The sequence below is a fragment of the Macaca nemestrina genome, chromosome 2, assembly GCF_043159975.1.
Source record: "Macaca nemestrina isolate mMacNem1 chromosome 2, mMacNem.hap1, whole genome shotgun sequence".
Taxonomy (NCBI): domain Eukaryota; kingdom Metazoa; phylum Chordata; class Mammalia; order Primates; family Cercopithecidae; genus Macaca; species Macaca nemestrina.
The window spans coordinates 162,577,776-162,591,785 of NC_092126.1; the positions used below are offsets into that span (position 1 = coordinate 162,577,776).

A 14,010-nucleotide genomic window follows, 5' to 3' on the forward strand; every position below is an offset into this window, starting at 1 on the left:
AAGTCATCCTAAACAAAAAGAACAAAGCAGGAGGCATCACACTACTCAACTTCAAACTATACTATTAGGCTACAGTAACCAAAACAGCATGGTACTGGTTCAAAAACAGACACATAGACCAATGGCACAGAAGAGAAAACTCAGAAATAAAGCCTCACACCTACAACCATGTGACCTTTGACAAGGCTGACAAAAACAAACAATGGGGAATGAACTCCTTATTCAATAAGTGGTGCTGGGATAAGTGGCTAGGCATATGCAAAATAGTGAAACTAGACCCTTACCTTTCACCATATACAAAATTTAACTCAAGATGGATTAACAATTTAAATGTAAGACCTCAAACTACTAAAATACTAGAAGAAAACCTAAGAAATACCCTTCTTGATATCAGCCTTGGCAAAGAATTTATGGCCAAGCCCCCAAAAATGATTGTGACAAAAGCAAAACTTGACATGTAAGAACTAATTAAACTCAAGAGCTTCTGCACAGCAAAAGAAACTATCAACAGACTAAACAGACAACCTACATAATGGGAGAAAATATTTACAAACTATGCATCTGACAAAGGTCTAATATCTAGAATCCATGAGGAACTTGAAAAAACCAAAAAGCAAAAAACAGATAACCCCATTAAAAAGTGGGCCAAAGACATGAACAGACACTTCTCAAAAGAAGACATACAAGCAGCCAATAAACATGAAAAAATGCTCATCATCACTAATCATCAGAAAAATTAAAATCAAAACATGACCAGGCACAGTGGCTCACACCTGTAATCCCAGCACTTTGAGAGGCTGAGGGGGGCAAATTATGTGAGGTCAGGAGTTCTAGACCAGCCTGGCCAACATGGTGAAGCCCTGTCTCTACTAAAAATACAAAAATTAGCCAGGCATGGTGGCACACACCTATAATCCCAGCTACTTGGGAAGCTGAGGCAGGAGAATTGCTTGAGCCCAGGAGACAGAGATTGCAGTGAGCCGAGATCATGGCACTGCACTCCAGCCAGGCCAACAGAGCAAGTCTGTCTCAAAAAAAAAAAATAAAATAAAAAGAAAGAAAGAAAATCAAAACACAATAGGATACAATTGTACAACAGTCAGAATGGCTATTATTAAAAAGTTGAATAGTAACAGATGCTTGCCAGATTGCAGAGAAAAGGGAATGCTTAAACATTGTTGGTGGGAATGTAAATTAGTTAAGCCACTACTGAAAATAGAAAGCAGTTGGGAGATTTCTCAAAGAACTTAAAACAGAGTTACCATTTGACCCAGCAATCCCATTACTGGGTATATAAACAAAGCAACATAAATCATTATACCTAAAAGGCACATGCACTTGTATGTTCATTGCCATGCTATTTACAATGGCACACGGAATCAACCTAGGCACCCAACAACAGTGGACTGGATAAAGAAAATATGGTACATATGTACCATGGAATATTACATAGCCATAAAAAAGAGTGAAATCATGTCCTTTACAGCAACATGGATGTTGTAAGCCAGCACAGGAACAGAAAACTAAATACCACATGTTCTCACATATAACTGGGAGCTAAACATTAAGTACACATGGACATAAACACAGAAACAATAGACACTGCAGACTACTAGAGCAGGGAGGGAAGGAGAGGGATTTGGGTTGAAAACTACCTGTTGGGTACTATGCTCACTACCTGTGTCTAATATGCCCACGTAGCAATCCTGCACATGTATCCCTGAATCTAAAATAAAAGCTGAAATTATTTTTTTAAAGAAACTAGATTAGCCAAAGTAATTTTGAAAACTAAAAACAAAGTTGGAGAACTCAAACTACATAAGGTTTAAGTCTCACCCTAAAGCTACAATAAAGTTTTTGTGCTACTGGTGAAAAACAGACACATACAGCAGTGAAACAAGGTAGAGAGTCCAGAAATAGAACCATATTTATATGGTCAACTGATTTTTTATTTTGAGAGGTGGTTAGTCACTGAGTGGCTTACTCTATTTTGTTAATAGCTTTATTCAGATGTAATTTACATAACTGTAAAATTCAACCACTGTGAGTGTACAGTTTGATAATTTTTAGTAAATTTACACAGTTGTCACATTGACATCATCATCCAGTTTTAGGACATTTCCGTCACTCCAAAAAATTACTCATGGCAATATGGAACCATGTTTCCCATCCCCAGCAGATCCCCAATAATCTACTTTCTGCCTATATAAATTTTTTTTTTCTTAGAATGTTTATATAAGTGGAACCCACATAATATCTACTGTTTTTGTGTCTGCATTTTTCACTTAGCATAATGTTTTTGAGGATAATCTTTCCTACATGTATTAATAATTTGTTCCTTTTTGTGGTTAAATAGTATTCCATTGTATGGATATACTCTATTTACCCCTTCACCAAATGATGAACATTTGGGTTGTTTTCAGTTTTTGGCTATTACAAATAAAGACTATGAATGACTTTGTATGTTTACTCTAATTATAAACTTACAGATATTTTTAAACTTTATTACTAAAAAAAATCTGCAGGATGTTGGTCTGAGACTCTATATACCCTGACAAAATTTAATTCTATTTTATTTTTCATCATGTAATACTTGATATGAAAATAACAATGTATGTAACAGATTTAATATACAGAATATAATCGTATTGAAACCACTCAACCAAAGAACTAACATTACTAATAACTTGCATCTACAGATGTGTGGCCTAACAGAGCAGTCCCCAACCTTTTTGGCACCAGGTACTAGTTTTGTGGAAAACCACTTTTCCACAGACGGGGGTGGTGAGAGATGGATTTGGGGTGAAACTGTTCCACCTCAGATCATCAGGCATTAGTTAGATTCTCATAAGAAGCATGCAACCTAGATCCCTTGCATGTGCAGTTCATAATAGGGTTCGTACTCCTATGAGAATCCAATGCTGTACCTGATCTAACAGGAGGCAGAGCTCAGGTGGTAATGCTCACTTGCCTGCCACTTTAACTCCTGCTGTGTGGCCTGGTTCCTAACAGGCCATGGACTGGTACTGGTCTGCAGCCCAGGGGTTGTGGACCCCTGGCCTAACATATTACTTATCCTGGAACAAGGTCCATGTGCTTAAGCAGAATGTTTTTCTCCTATTGCTAGGTGTAGTGTTTTGTATATCTGTTAGGCCCAATTGTTCTGTAGTGTTTTTCAAATACCCTGTTTCCTTCTTGATCTTTTGCCTAGTTGATCTATTCATTATTGAAAATGTGGTATTGAAATATACTACTATTATTGTGTTATTCTGTTCATTTTTTCAATTTTGTCAATGTTTGCTTCATATATTTTGATGCTCTGCTGTTACATTCATATGTGTTTGTACTTTTTATATCTTTCTGTTGGATTGACTCTTTTATTATTAGGTAATGTCTTTCTTTGTCCCTTGTGAGTTATTGGCTTAAAGTCCAATATAGATGTGTTCATTTCGTTCTCCTTTGGTTACAATTTGCATGGTACATCTTTTTCTATCCTTTCACTTTCAACCTACGTGTGTCCTTAAATCTAAAGTGAGTTTCTTGGAGGCAGTATATAGTTCTACTTTTTTCTATCAAGCCATTTTATGTCTTTTGATTAGGGAGTTTAATCCATTTACATTTACCATAATTATTGGTACAGAAGAACTTACTAATGCCATTTTACTATTTTCTATATGATATGTGGTTATTCTGACCTTCTTTTCTTCTCTTGTTGGCTTCCTTTGGGTTTCATTTATTTTTTTGTTTAGTGACATACTTTTATTCCTTTTTCATTTTCTTTTGTGCATATTCTATAGGCATTTTCTTTGTGTTTACCATAAGGATTACATAAAACATCTTCTAGTTATACCAATCTATTTTAAACTATAACAACTTTAACTACATACAAAAAAATCTACTCCTTTACATTCACCCTCTCTTTATGTTATTGATGTCACAAATTACATATTTTTATATTTTGCATCTATTATCATAGTTTTACAGTAATTTTATTATTTAAATTATATGCCAGAAATCAAAGTGATTTATCCACCACCTTTACAATATTACAATATTCTATATTTGTCTATAAATTTAACTTTACCAGAGAGCTTTTAAGTTTTTGTATGCTTTGGTGTTGTTGTCTAGTGTGTTTGTTTCAACTGAAGGAACTCTCAGCAATTTATGTAAGACATGTCTAGTGTTGATGAATTCCTTCAGTTTTTGTTTATATAGGGAGGGCTTATTTCTCCTTCATTTTTGAAGTGGGTTATGCCAAATATAGTATTCTAAGTTGGTGGGGTTTTTTTCTTTCAGCACTTTAAGTATATTATCCCACTCCCTTCTAGTCTGCCATGCTTCTGCTGAAAAACCTGCTGACAATCTCATGGGGATTTCCTTGCATGTGATAAGAATTTTTCTTCTTGATGCTTTCAAGATTTTCTTTTTGTCTTTTATTTTCGACAGTTTGATTATAATGTGTCTCTTTATGAGCTTCTTTGGGTTCATATTATTGGACTTGTTTAAGCTTCTTGAATTTGAATTTCCATTTCTTTCCTCCAACTGGGGAAAATTTTGACCATTATTTCTTCAAGTAAGCTCCCTGCTCCATTCTCTCTGCTCCATTCACTATCTCTCTCTCTCTCTCTCTCTCTCTCTCTCTCTCTCTCCCCCCCCCACCCCTTCTTAAATTCCCATAATGTATACATCAGTCCACTTGAATGTGTTCATAAGGGTCTTAGGCCCTCTTCTTTTTGTTCCTCTGACTCAGTAATTTCAAGTGACCTATTTTCCAGTTCACTGATTCTTCCTTTTGCTTGGCCAAGTCTGTTGTTGACGACTCTCTAATGAATTTTTCAAATAAATTACCGTATTCTTCAGATCTAGAATTGTTCCTTTTTAATAATTTCAAACTCTGTTGATATTCTCATTTTGTTCATGCATCATTTCCCACATTTTGTTTAGTTTTCTATTTGTATTCTCTAATATATTGAGTTTCTTTAAGATGATTATTTTGAACTCTTTGTCAGGTAATACACAGATTTCTGTTTCTTTAACCCTTTTCCCATTTAGAATAAAAAAGTACAGCTTGCTTCCAGTGCTCGTTTAATTTTACATAAATACACTTTTTGAGGCTGAAGAAAATCTGACTGGTTTTCAATGTGAAAATAAAACATGAAAACTGTTCCTGGAGTTATTTCTGAACAGAACTAACATCAGAATAGTCTATTACGGAAAAAATAAATTCACCAAATGAATCCTCAGCCAAAAGCTGTACATGAATGATGTTACCTTCACACGTAGGAATGCTGTGTTTTCTAGGATATGACATTTTCAGTGATGGAGAATTACTATATTTTGTAAATGGAAATACCACTACTAAAAACAGAATGCTGTAAATACAATGATGTCTTTTATTTCCAAAGTCAATATACTAGAGTGATACGACAATAATAATAAAAGTGAGATATTTTGAGGTAAAGTTATCTTGGCATAAATGTCACAGCTGCAAGTGCTACCAGTGAGTATTGTTGGGACAAGTAGGAAAAGGGTTAAAATCAGTTACTGGATTTTTTTTTTTTTTTTTTGTCTCTCTGATTGGGCCATGTTTCCCTGTCTCTTTGTATGCTTTCTTTTTGTTGACTTTAATATGAAAAAGTAGTCACATCCTTATGGACTGACTTTGTACAGGGGACATTTTTCATAAATCAGTTCAGGTAGAGATTCTAAGAGCCTCTCAAACTTTTTATGGGAATTTATCTTCTCTGGGCTTGTGCATGTAATTCCTAACTAGTGAAGTTTTCCAGTTTCTTTTTCAGGAACTTGTAGTATCTTGCTGCCCCTAGTATCTGTCTGAAATACTGCAGGTTCTCTGATGCTACAAGCCACTGAAATATATTTTGCTCTCAGTGGCACCCAGGCATGCAGAGTATGCCAGATCTCTATCACATGATACAGAAATTAGTCCCTTGAGCAGCCACTATAAATCTAGAACATTGCATATATCTTCCACTCTTTTCTTTCCCTCAAAAAGGTGAAGCCATGAGTTGCACTTTTCCTAATTGTGAGCTGTGCCAGCTCAGAAAAAGGACTGATGTTTCTGAAATGCCACACTTTTCTTACCCATTTCAGTGTGACCATTCTTGGCTTTGAGCTTGTCTGGGGTACTGTGACTTCCTAAACGGTTTCTGAAGTTATCATAATGGCTTTTTGAACCATATATTGTTGTAAAGTGAGTGTATCTGTAGAGAACAAAGTCTAGGGCTTCTTATTCTGTTACCTTGCTGATGTCACTCTCAATTAATTCTTTTTCATACTTTTTTTTCTGTCTTTTTACTGTCAAATTGTCTATGCTATTATATTTGAAGTGAATGTATTGCAAATAACATATAGCTGGTCATGTTTTTAACCCACTCTATCAATTTTCATATTTGCATGGAAGTATTTAGACCATTTATATTTAATATAATTATTGATATGTTAGGGCTTCAGTAAACCATATAATTTTTTCTGCTTTTTTTCCTGTTTCCTCTTTTTCTGCCTTCCTGTTACTTGAAATATTATAGTGCTTCCATTTTGATTTGTCAGTAGTGTTTTTAAGTACACCTCTGCATAATTTTTAAAGTTTTTTTAGGTATTACATTGTATCACAACTTATCACATTCTACCAGTGTCATCTTATTACCAGTTCAAGATATATAAAAGCCTTAACTTTCTTTACATCTTTTTATCCTCTCCCATTTATAATTGTGTTAAATATCTCCTCTATACACATTTAGAACCATACCAGTCAATGTGATTATAGTAACATCAGACACTGTTACTATAATCTTTGCTTCAACCATAAAATATACATTTAAAAATTCAAGAGATGGAAAGCCTATTGTATTTATCCATACTTTTGTTATTGTATTATTTCTTCCTTCTTGATGAACCAAGGCTCATTTCCTTTCTGTGTAGGGAACTTCCTGTAGTTACTTTTTTAAAGGTAGATTTGGTGTTGAAAAATTCTCTTAGTTTATTGCATCTGGAAATGATGGATTTTGATCTTTATTTTGCCTTAATTCTTGAAGGATATTTTCACTGGGTATAGGATTCAGGATTGATATTTCTTTTTCTTTCAGTACTTGAAAAATACTCACTTTTCCTTTTGGCAGGCAGATTTTTCTGATGAAAAATCTGCTGTCATTCAAACTGGTTTGGCTCTATAGGTTAGATGTCATTTCTCTATTGTGACTTTCCAGATTTTTTTCTTTTAGTATTTACTGCTCAGAAATTTGATGATAATTTATCTTGGTATAGATTTATTGGGGTTTGCTCAGCTTCTGGAATCTGAAGGTTCATGTTGTTTTGCTAAATTTGATAAGTTTTCAGCCATTATTTCCTTAATACTTTTCAGTCCCACCCTTTCTTCTCTCCTTCCTCATTTATTTCTGTTGACACAGGGAAGGGGATAGGGAATGGTAGCTACTCATTACTGCTGGACAGTGGTGAGAATTCTAGCTCCCCACTGACACCACAAGAGAGGGGTTTCACCCCATGATTCAAAGTCCCAGCTCCCTACTCTGCTTTATCTGACACTCTGGGGAAGCTGGGGTACCTCATTATAACTTGACAAGGGTGAAAGTCTAAGCTCTCCACTTGGCCTTTACTGGAGTGAGTTGGGGAGGGCCACAGTTGTGTGTGTGGGAGGAAGGTGTGTGTGTGTGTGTGTGTGTGTGTGTGTGTGTGTGTTGTTAAACCTAAGTAGAGAGATTATTTTCTAAATGTTTTCTGTCTTGATATACTGCTGCTTTCTTCATTTCATGGCTAAAGAGAGCTAGGTTTTGTTGGGATTTTTCATCTGTGTCCATTCACATTTCTAGGTTACTAGCTTCTTTAGCTCTAATTCTGGGATATATGAGGCAGAAAGAAAACTTAGGGAACTGACTTCCATGTCATTCTTTAAGACTTAGGGGTCCTACCTGGTCTGACGCTTCTTCACATTTCCTAGTCATCTTATGTTTATCTTATATATAATATCCAGAGTTTTTAGTCATTTAGTGGGAAGAATAGGAAAAAGTATATTTATCTTCCCATTAGCAGAACGCTTATTACCTTTTAAATCTCATATTTATCATTAGCTATGTCTCTATTTTTGTTTCTAATATTAAAACATCAAGTGGGTTGTCATACAAAGAAGTGTTATTTCTGGTGCTGTAAGTTTTGAGAAATATTTAAAATAACCACCTCGTACAGATATAGAGCAGTGATTCCTGAATTTGGCAGAAATAGGTAAGTGTTTGTAAGGGCCTTTGTAAAGCTAATATTCTGTGATTTCCAGTGAAGACTAATATCTCATGACTTCCCCACTTTGACTTTCTCCTGGTGATATAATCTATGCTTTCTTTTTTGTTATTATGTTTCCAATGGTTTGATTATATCCTCTGTCAAGATGAGAATCTTTGGGTAGAAGCAATTTCTTATATCTTTACTTTTACTTAAACTATTATTCTGCATAGAACACAATTATGGAAAAGTATCAAGACTCAGTAAACATCTTTATGTTGATGAATTAATAACTCACAAAACACATCTACTTACCCAGTAATAATAATTTCTGGATACGTTTGTGCTCCAAGGTTCCAAGCTCCTCCACTGATTGGCCACTCCTAAATAGATTATCCAGAAAGTATGTATATATGTTCAAATGGCTTAGAAATTTAAAATGAAAATAGCTTAAAATAATGATAAAAAGTTCACTTAGACAAACTAACTGTAAAATAATCAAGAATGAAGTGTGTAGCTGTCTTTTAATTTTTTCATTGAACAAACACGTCTAAATGCACAATTCCATCTCCCTTAAAAATATAGATTTTAGTCAATCTTACCATTTATATAAACAAATCAAAGAAGTATTTTTAATTGTACAAATACAGTGTTGCTACATGTGTCATATAGTCTCATATAGTCTGTGTACCACCAAACTACTGTGGTGCCATTTAACATAGAAGCTATGTAAATAGTGTCTCTTGAAGTTGTCCATCCCAACAGCCCTGGGAAAATAACAGAAATCATAATAGATAATCTGTTACAATTATAAATAGTTGAATCTTGTAGTAAACTATAATAAAAAATTCTAGAATGTTATTTAACAAATGACTTTTAATAATTATGTTTCCTAAACCATTAATTAATTATTAACTAGGAAGACTTGAGTCTTTTTGTTTTCTTAAAACATAAGTTTTCATCTAAAATAAAGCTTATATCTTATGACTCAAATATATATTAATATAAGTACATGCTTAGTATATAAATGCACGTAATAGATAAGTATATCAGTATATAATTATATACCTTCTATATAAGAAATTATACCTCTGTAGGCTTAAAGCTAAGTAGCATTTAGAAAGTTTGAATTTAAGAAGTTACGTCTTTAATAGATGTTGGTTTTTAAATTAGAAATAATTTAGTTCAAGTCCTCCTATATGGAATGTAAGAAAATAAAGCAATGGGAAAAAGTATGATCATGTGATATGAATACAAGAAAAGTTATTTATAATTTCTACTTTTACCTTATTACTGTATCCTTGTTTTTTATGCTTGACTCCTATGGAATACAGTACTAGAATCAAATCCGGAGGACAATCTGCAAAGTATGCTGTGCATGTAACTGGTGATTCATGAATGTCCATGGGATATGGATTTTCAAAGATTGGAAAACTAATAGATAAAGATAATATATCAGTGTTATTTTACAAAGAAAAAATAGAAAATAATTTTGATAAAGTAAGCCCTAAAATGTCTCTAAACGTTTACTATAAATTTCACTTGTTTTTTAAGTACCATAAAACAAGAATTGTATGAACAAAAATGATCTTTTTGTAACAGTAATTTATAAAATGTAATGTTAATGCTAGTAAAATTTTACTCAAGCTCAAAATTTACTTCTCATAATTCTAACATTCCACAGTGGCATTGCTTTGCTAATATAGATACAATGAATTCTATTAATCTGAAACTATTATATAACAAGTTTACTTAGTTAATTCACTAAAAATAAACTAAGAACTTTACCTACATACAATGGTAAATATTTATTTCGTATCCTTACAAATATTAAAATATAAATAAATTTTGACTTTCTTTCAGTGGGGGTGCTATGGTTTGGACGTTTGTTTGTCCCCTCCAAATCTCATCTTGAAATTTAGTCCCCAGTGTTGGAGGTGGAGCCTAATGACAGGTGTTTGGCTTATGGGGCAGATCCCTCATGAATTGATTAATGTCCTGTCTAGGAGGTGAATGAGTTCTCCCTTTTCGTTCCTGTGAGAGCTGGTTGTTAAAAAGAGCCTGGAGTCTCCTCCTTCTTGCTTGTTTCTTCTTTCATCACGTAACCTCTGCACACACCAGCTCAGCTCCCCTTCACCTTTTGCCATGAGTGAAAACAGCTGAGGTTCTCACCACATACAGATGCCCAATCTTGTAAACAAAATAAACTTTTTTTTTTTTTTTAAATTACTAGCTTCAGGTGTTCCTTTATAGCAACACAAAACAGACTAAGACAGAAAATTAGTACTGAGGAACGGGGTGTTGCTATAAAGATACCTGAAATTGTGGAAGCACTTTAGAAATGAGTGACGGGTAGAAGTTGGAAGAGTTTGGAGAGCTCAGAAGATAAAAATATGAGGGAAAGTTTGGAACTTCTTAGAAATTGGTTAAGTAGTTGTGACCAAAATACTGACAGAAATATGGGTAGAAAAGGCCATGCTAATGAGGTCTCAGACAGAAATTAGGAACTTATTGGGAACTGGAGCAAATATCCCCATTGTTGCACTGCAGCAAAGAACCTGGCTGCATTGTGGCACTGTAGCAAAGAATTTGGCTGCATTGTGGAAGGCTAACCTTAAGAGTGATGACCTTGAGTATCTGGCAGAAAAAAATTCTAAGCAGCAAAGTGCTCAAGAAGTGGCATTGTTGGCCGGGCGCGGTGGCTCAAGCCTGTAATCCCAGCACTTTGGGAGGCCGAGACGGGCGGATCACGAGGTCAGGAGATCGAGACCATCCTGGCTAACACGGTGAAACCCCGTCTCTACTAAAAAAAATACAAAAAACTAGCCGGGCGAGGAGGCGGGCGCCTGTAGTCCCAGCTACTCGGGAGGCTGAGGCAGGAGAATGGCGTGAACCCAGGAGGCGGAGCTTGCAGTGAGCTGAGATCCGGCCACTGCACTCCAGCCTGGGCGACAGAGCGAGACTCCGTCTCAAAAAAAAAAACAAAAAAGCAAAAGAAGTGGCATTGTTACTTTTAAGAGCTTACACTAAATTATGTCCACAATGGAATCACCTAATGGAAGAATCTATAATTAAAAGAGAAGCAGAGCATTAACATTTGAAAAATTTGCAGCCTGGCCATGTGGTAGTAAAGAAAAGAGTGTTTTCAGGAGGGGAATCTAAGCAACTACTTGCTAAAGAGATTAGCAAGACCAGTAAGGGAGCAAGGTATTAATAGTCAAGACAATGGACAAAAGGTATTTCAGAAATATTTGAGGCCACCCATCCCATCACAGTCCCAGGAGCCTAGGAGAACAGAATGGTTTTGGGGGACAGGACCAGGGCACCACTGCCCTGTGCCCCTTTGGGTCGCTGTTCCTTACATTCCTACAACTCCAGCTCCCACTATGGCTCAAATGGACCCAGTTGCTGCTGTGGTTGCTGCTCCAGAGGGCACAAGCCATAAGCCTTGTGAATCCACATGGTGTTAAGTCTGCAGGCACCCAGAACACAAGAGCCATGGAGGCTTGGCAGCTGCCCCCTAGATATCAGAGGATATATCAAAAAGCCTGGGTGCCCATGCTGAAACCTGTCACATAGGCAGAGCCACCAGCAGTGTGCAACCTCAGTCTGGAAAAGCCTCAGGCATTCAACTCCAACATATGAAAGCAGCCACATGGACTGTGTGCAGCAAAAACATGGGGACAGGACTGCCAAGGCCTTGGGAGACCACTCCTTGCACTAGTGTTTCCAGGATGCAGGACATGGAGTCAAAGAAGATTATTTTGGAGCTTTAAGATTTAATGTCTACTCTGCTGTGTTTTAAAGCTGCATAAGACTTGTTACGCCTTCCTACTGGAATGGAAATGTTTACCCAACACCTATACAACCATTGTTACCTTGGAAGTAAAGAACTTGTTTCATATTTTATAATACTTCAAACTTTTGAATGGATGTTAAAATGAATTAAGATTTTGAGACCATTGGAAAGGAATGATTGTATCTTATATGTGAGGACATGAGTTTTGGGGATTCAGGAGAAGAATGCTATGATTGGGATGTTTTTCACCTTCACAGGGGCAGATTCCTCATGAATAGATTAATGCCTTCCCTCAGGGGCGAGTTCCCACTCTTAGTTCCTAGGAGAGCTGGTTGTTTAAAAAAGCCTGAAACCTGTCCCCTCTCTCTCTTGCTTTCTTTCTCACCATGTGATTTCTGCACATTCTGACTTCCCTTCACTTTCTGCAATGAGTAGAAACAGCCTGAGACCCTCAACAGATGCAGACACTCAAACTTGGACTTTCTAGACATCAGAATTGTGAACCAAAATATCATTTTTCTTTATAAATTATCTAGCCTTGGGTATTCCTTCATAACAATATAAAAGGGACTAAGACAAAGACGTAATAGACAGGAAACTTTTAAACTTTTTGCAGGAATAATGAAAAGATGTGTGTCATATGTAGGTTTGTGTGTATGTGACTGTGTATATCCAAAAGATCATTTCCTATGTAAACTAGAGAACATAGTTGGAATGAAGACTTATGGATGTAATAACTTTCATATCCTCAAGCTTACTATAACCTTAAAAAGGAAATGAGTATGAAATCAAATTTAAAATCCCTGTAGCTATTTAGAACATCGTATGTACCAGGCACTGCGCAAGGAGGAAATTAGTATTATTCTATGCCATATCTGTTCCAGGTGTCATCATATAACTTCTGAAACTATGTGTTTTTTTAGGGTAGGAGGTGCCTGTTAGAAAACAGTTTTTTCTCATATTATTAGGAACTTAATTAAAAAATTAGGAGTTTAGTCCAATCTCCAGAAAATATGGGGTGTGTGTGTGTGTGTGTGTGTGTGTGTGTGTATGTGTGTGTGTTCTGGCAGCAGTTCTCTTTCTACCAATCTGAAATGTTGCAGATAGTATCCCAAATAAGAATAGTTATATATGCAAAATCAGGTTAAAGGAACAATTCATGTCTCTTTAAGTGACAAGTAGGTTAAACTAGAGGTACCAGAGGTTAAACTAGATATATCAGAGATTCTCTGTTTCAAAGTACAAATTATTAACATTTCTAAGATTAAAGAGTTAGAAGATAAATGGATCCCCTTGAAGGCAAGGCCTACAATTTAGAATTTGATAATAGCAAGAGGTAACAATAATAGGCTCCTGACAAAGTTAAATATTATGAAATTTTTTGAGAAAAATTATTTTAGTACATTGGCAAAGAGTAGGCAAAAAGATATTAAAAAGAGAAGTAGCTAAAAATTTACAAGAGGAATTTAGACATAAAAGTATAAACTGGTTGCTGTGAAAATAGAAATGAAGATATGAATCCAAGAAATCAAGAATAGAAATAATTTCTAAACCCTAATGCTTGCCTTTGGGTTGGGGATTAAATGGAGAGAAAAAGATAAAAAGAAAAAAAAATGAAAAGGATTCCAAAGTTATAACTTGTTTAACATTCAATATAGCTGAGAGGTAACCATTTGGAGGGAAAGAGAACATACTCAGTTTTTGACATGTTAAATTCCATGTAACAGCCAATGAAGTGGGAATGCCACAGAGATTTTAATACATGCTAAAAAAGGTAAAATGTTAGAGAAAACTTGCAAACAAAATGTTAATTCACATACTTATATAGGGTAATGAAAACCACAAGAATGTATGTATACATAAAATGGTAACTTTTATGTTATGCATATTCTGTCACAATAAAATAAAATTTAAACGAAAGAATATATATATATACAGTGTATATATATATAATTTATATATAT

At 35.2% G+C, this 14,010-nt stretch overlaps 1 protein-coding gene across 5 annotated transcripts in view; it reads right to left on the reverse strand.

Moving 5' to 3' along the window:
• The window catches only part of LOC105470313 (syntaxin binding protein 5L), a 493,614-nt gene that overhangs the window by 170,811 nt on the left and 308,793 nt on the right, over nt 1-14,010 (reverse strand). For all 5 annotated transcript variants that reach the window (XM_011722169.2, XM_011722172.2, XM_011722170.2 and 2 more), the window contains 2 exons: nt 9,534-9,681; nt 8,563-8,630 (listed from right to left, as the gene is read on the reverse strand). In XM_011722169.2, the coding sequence (XP_011720471.1) occupies nt 8,563-8,630; nt 9,534-9,681 (216 nt within the window). The remainder of the gene's footprint in view (nt 1-8,562; nt 8,631-9,533; nt 9,682-14,010) is intronic.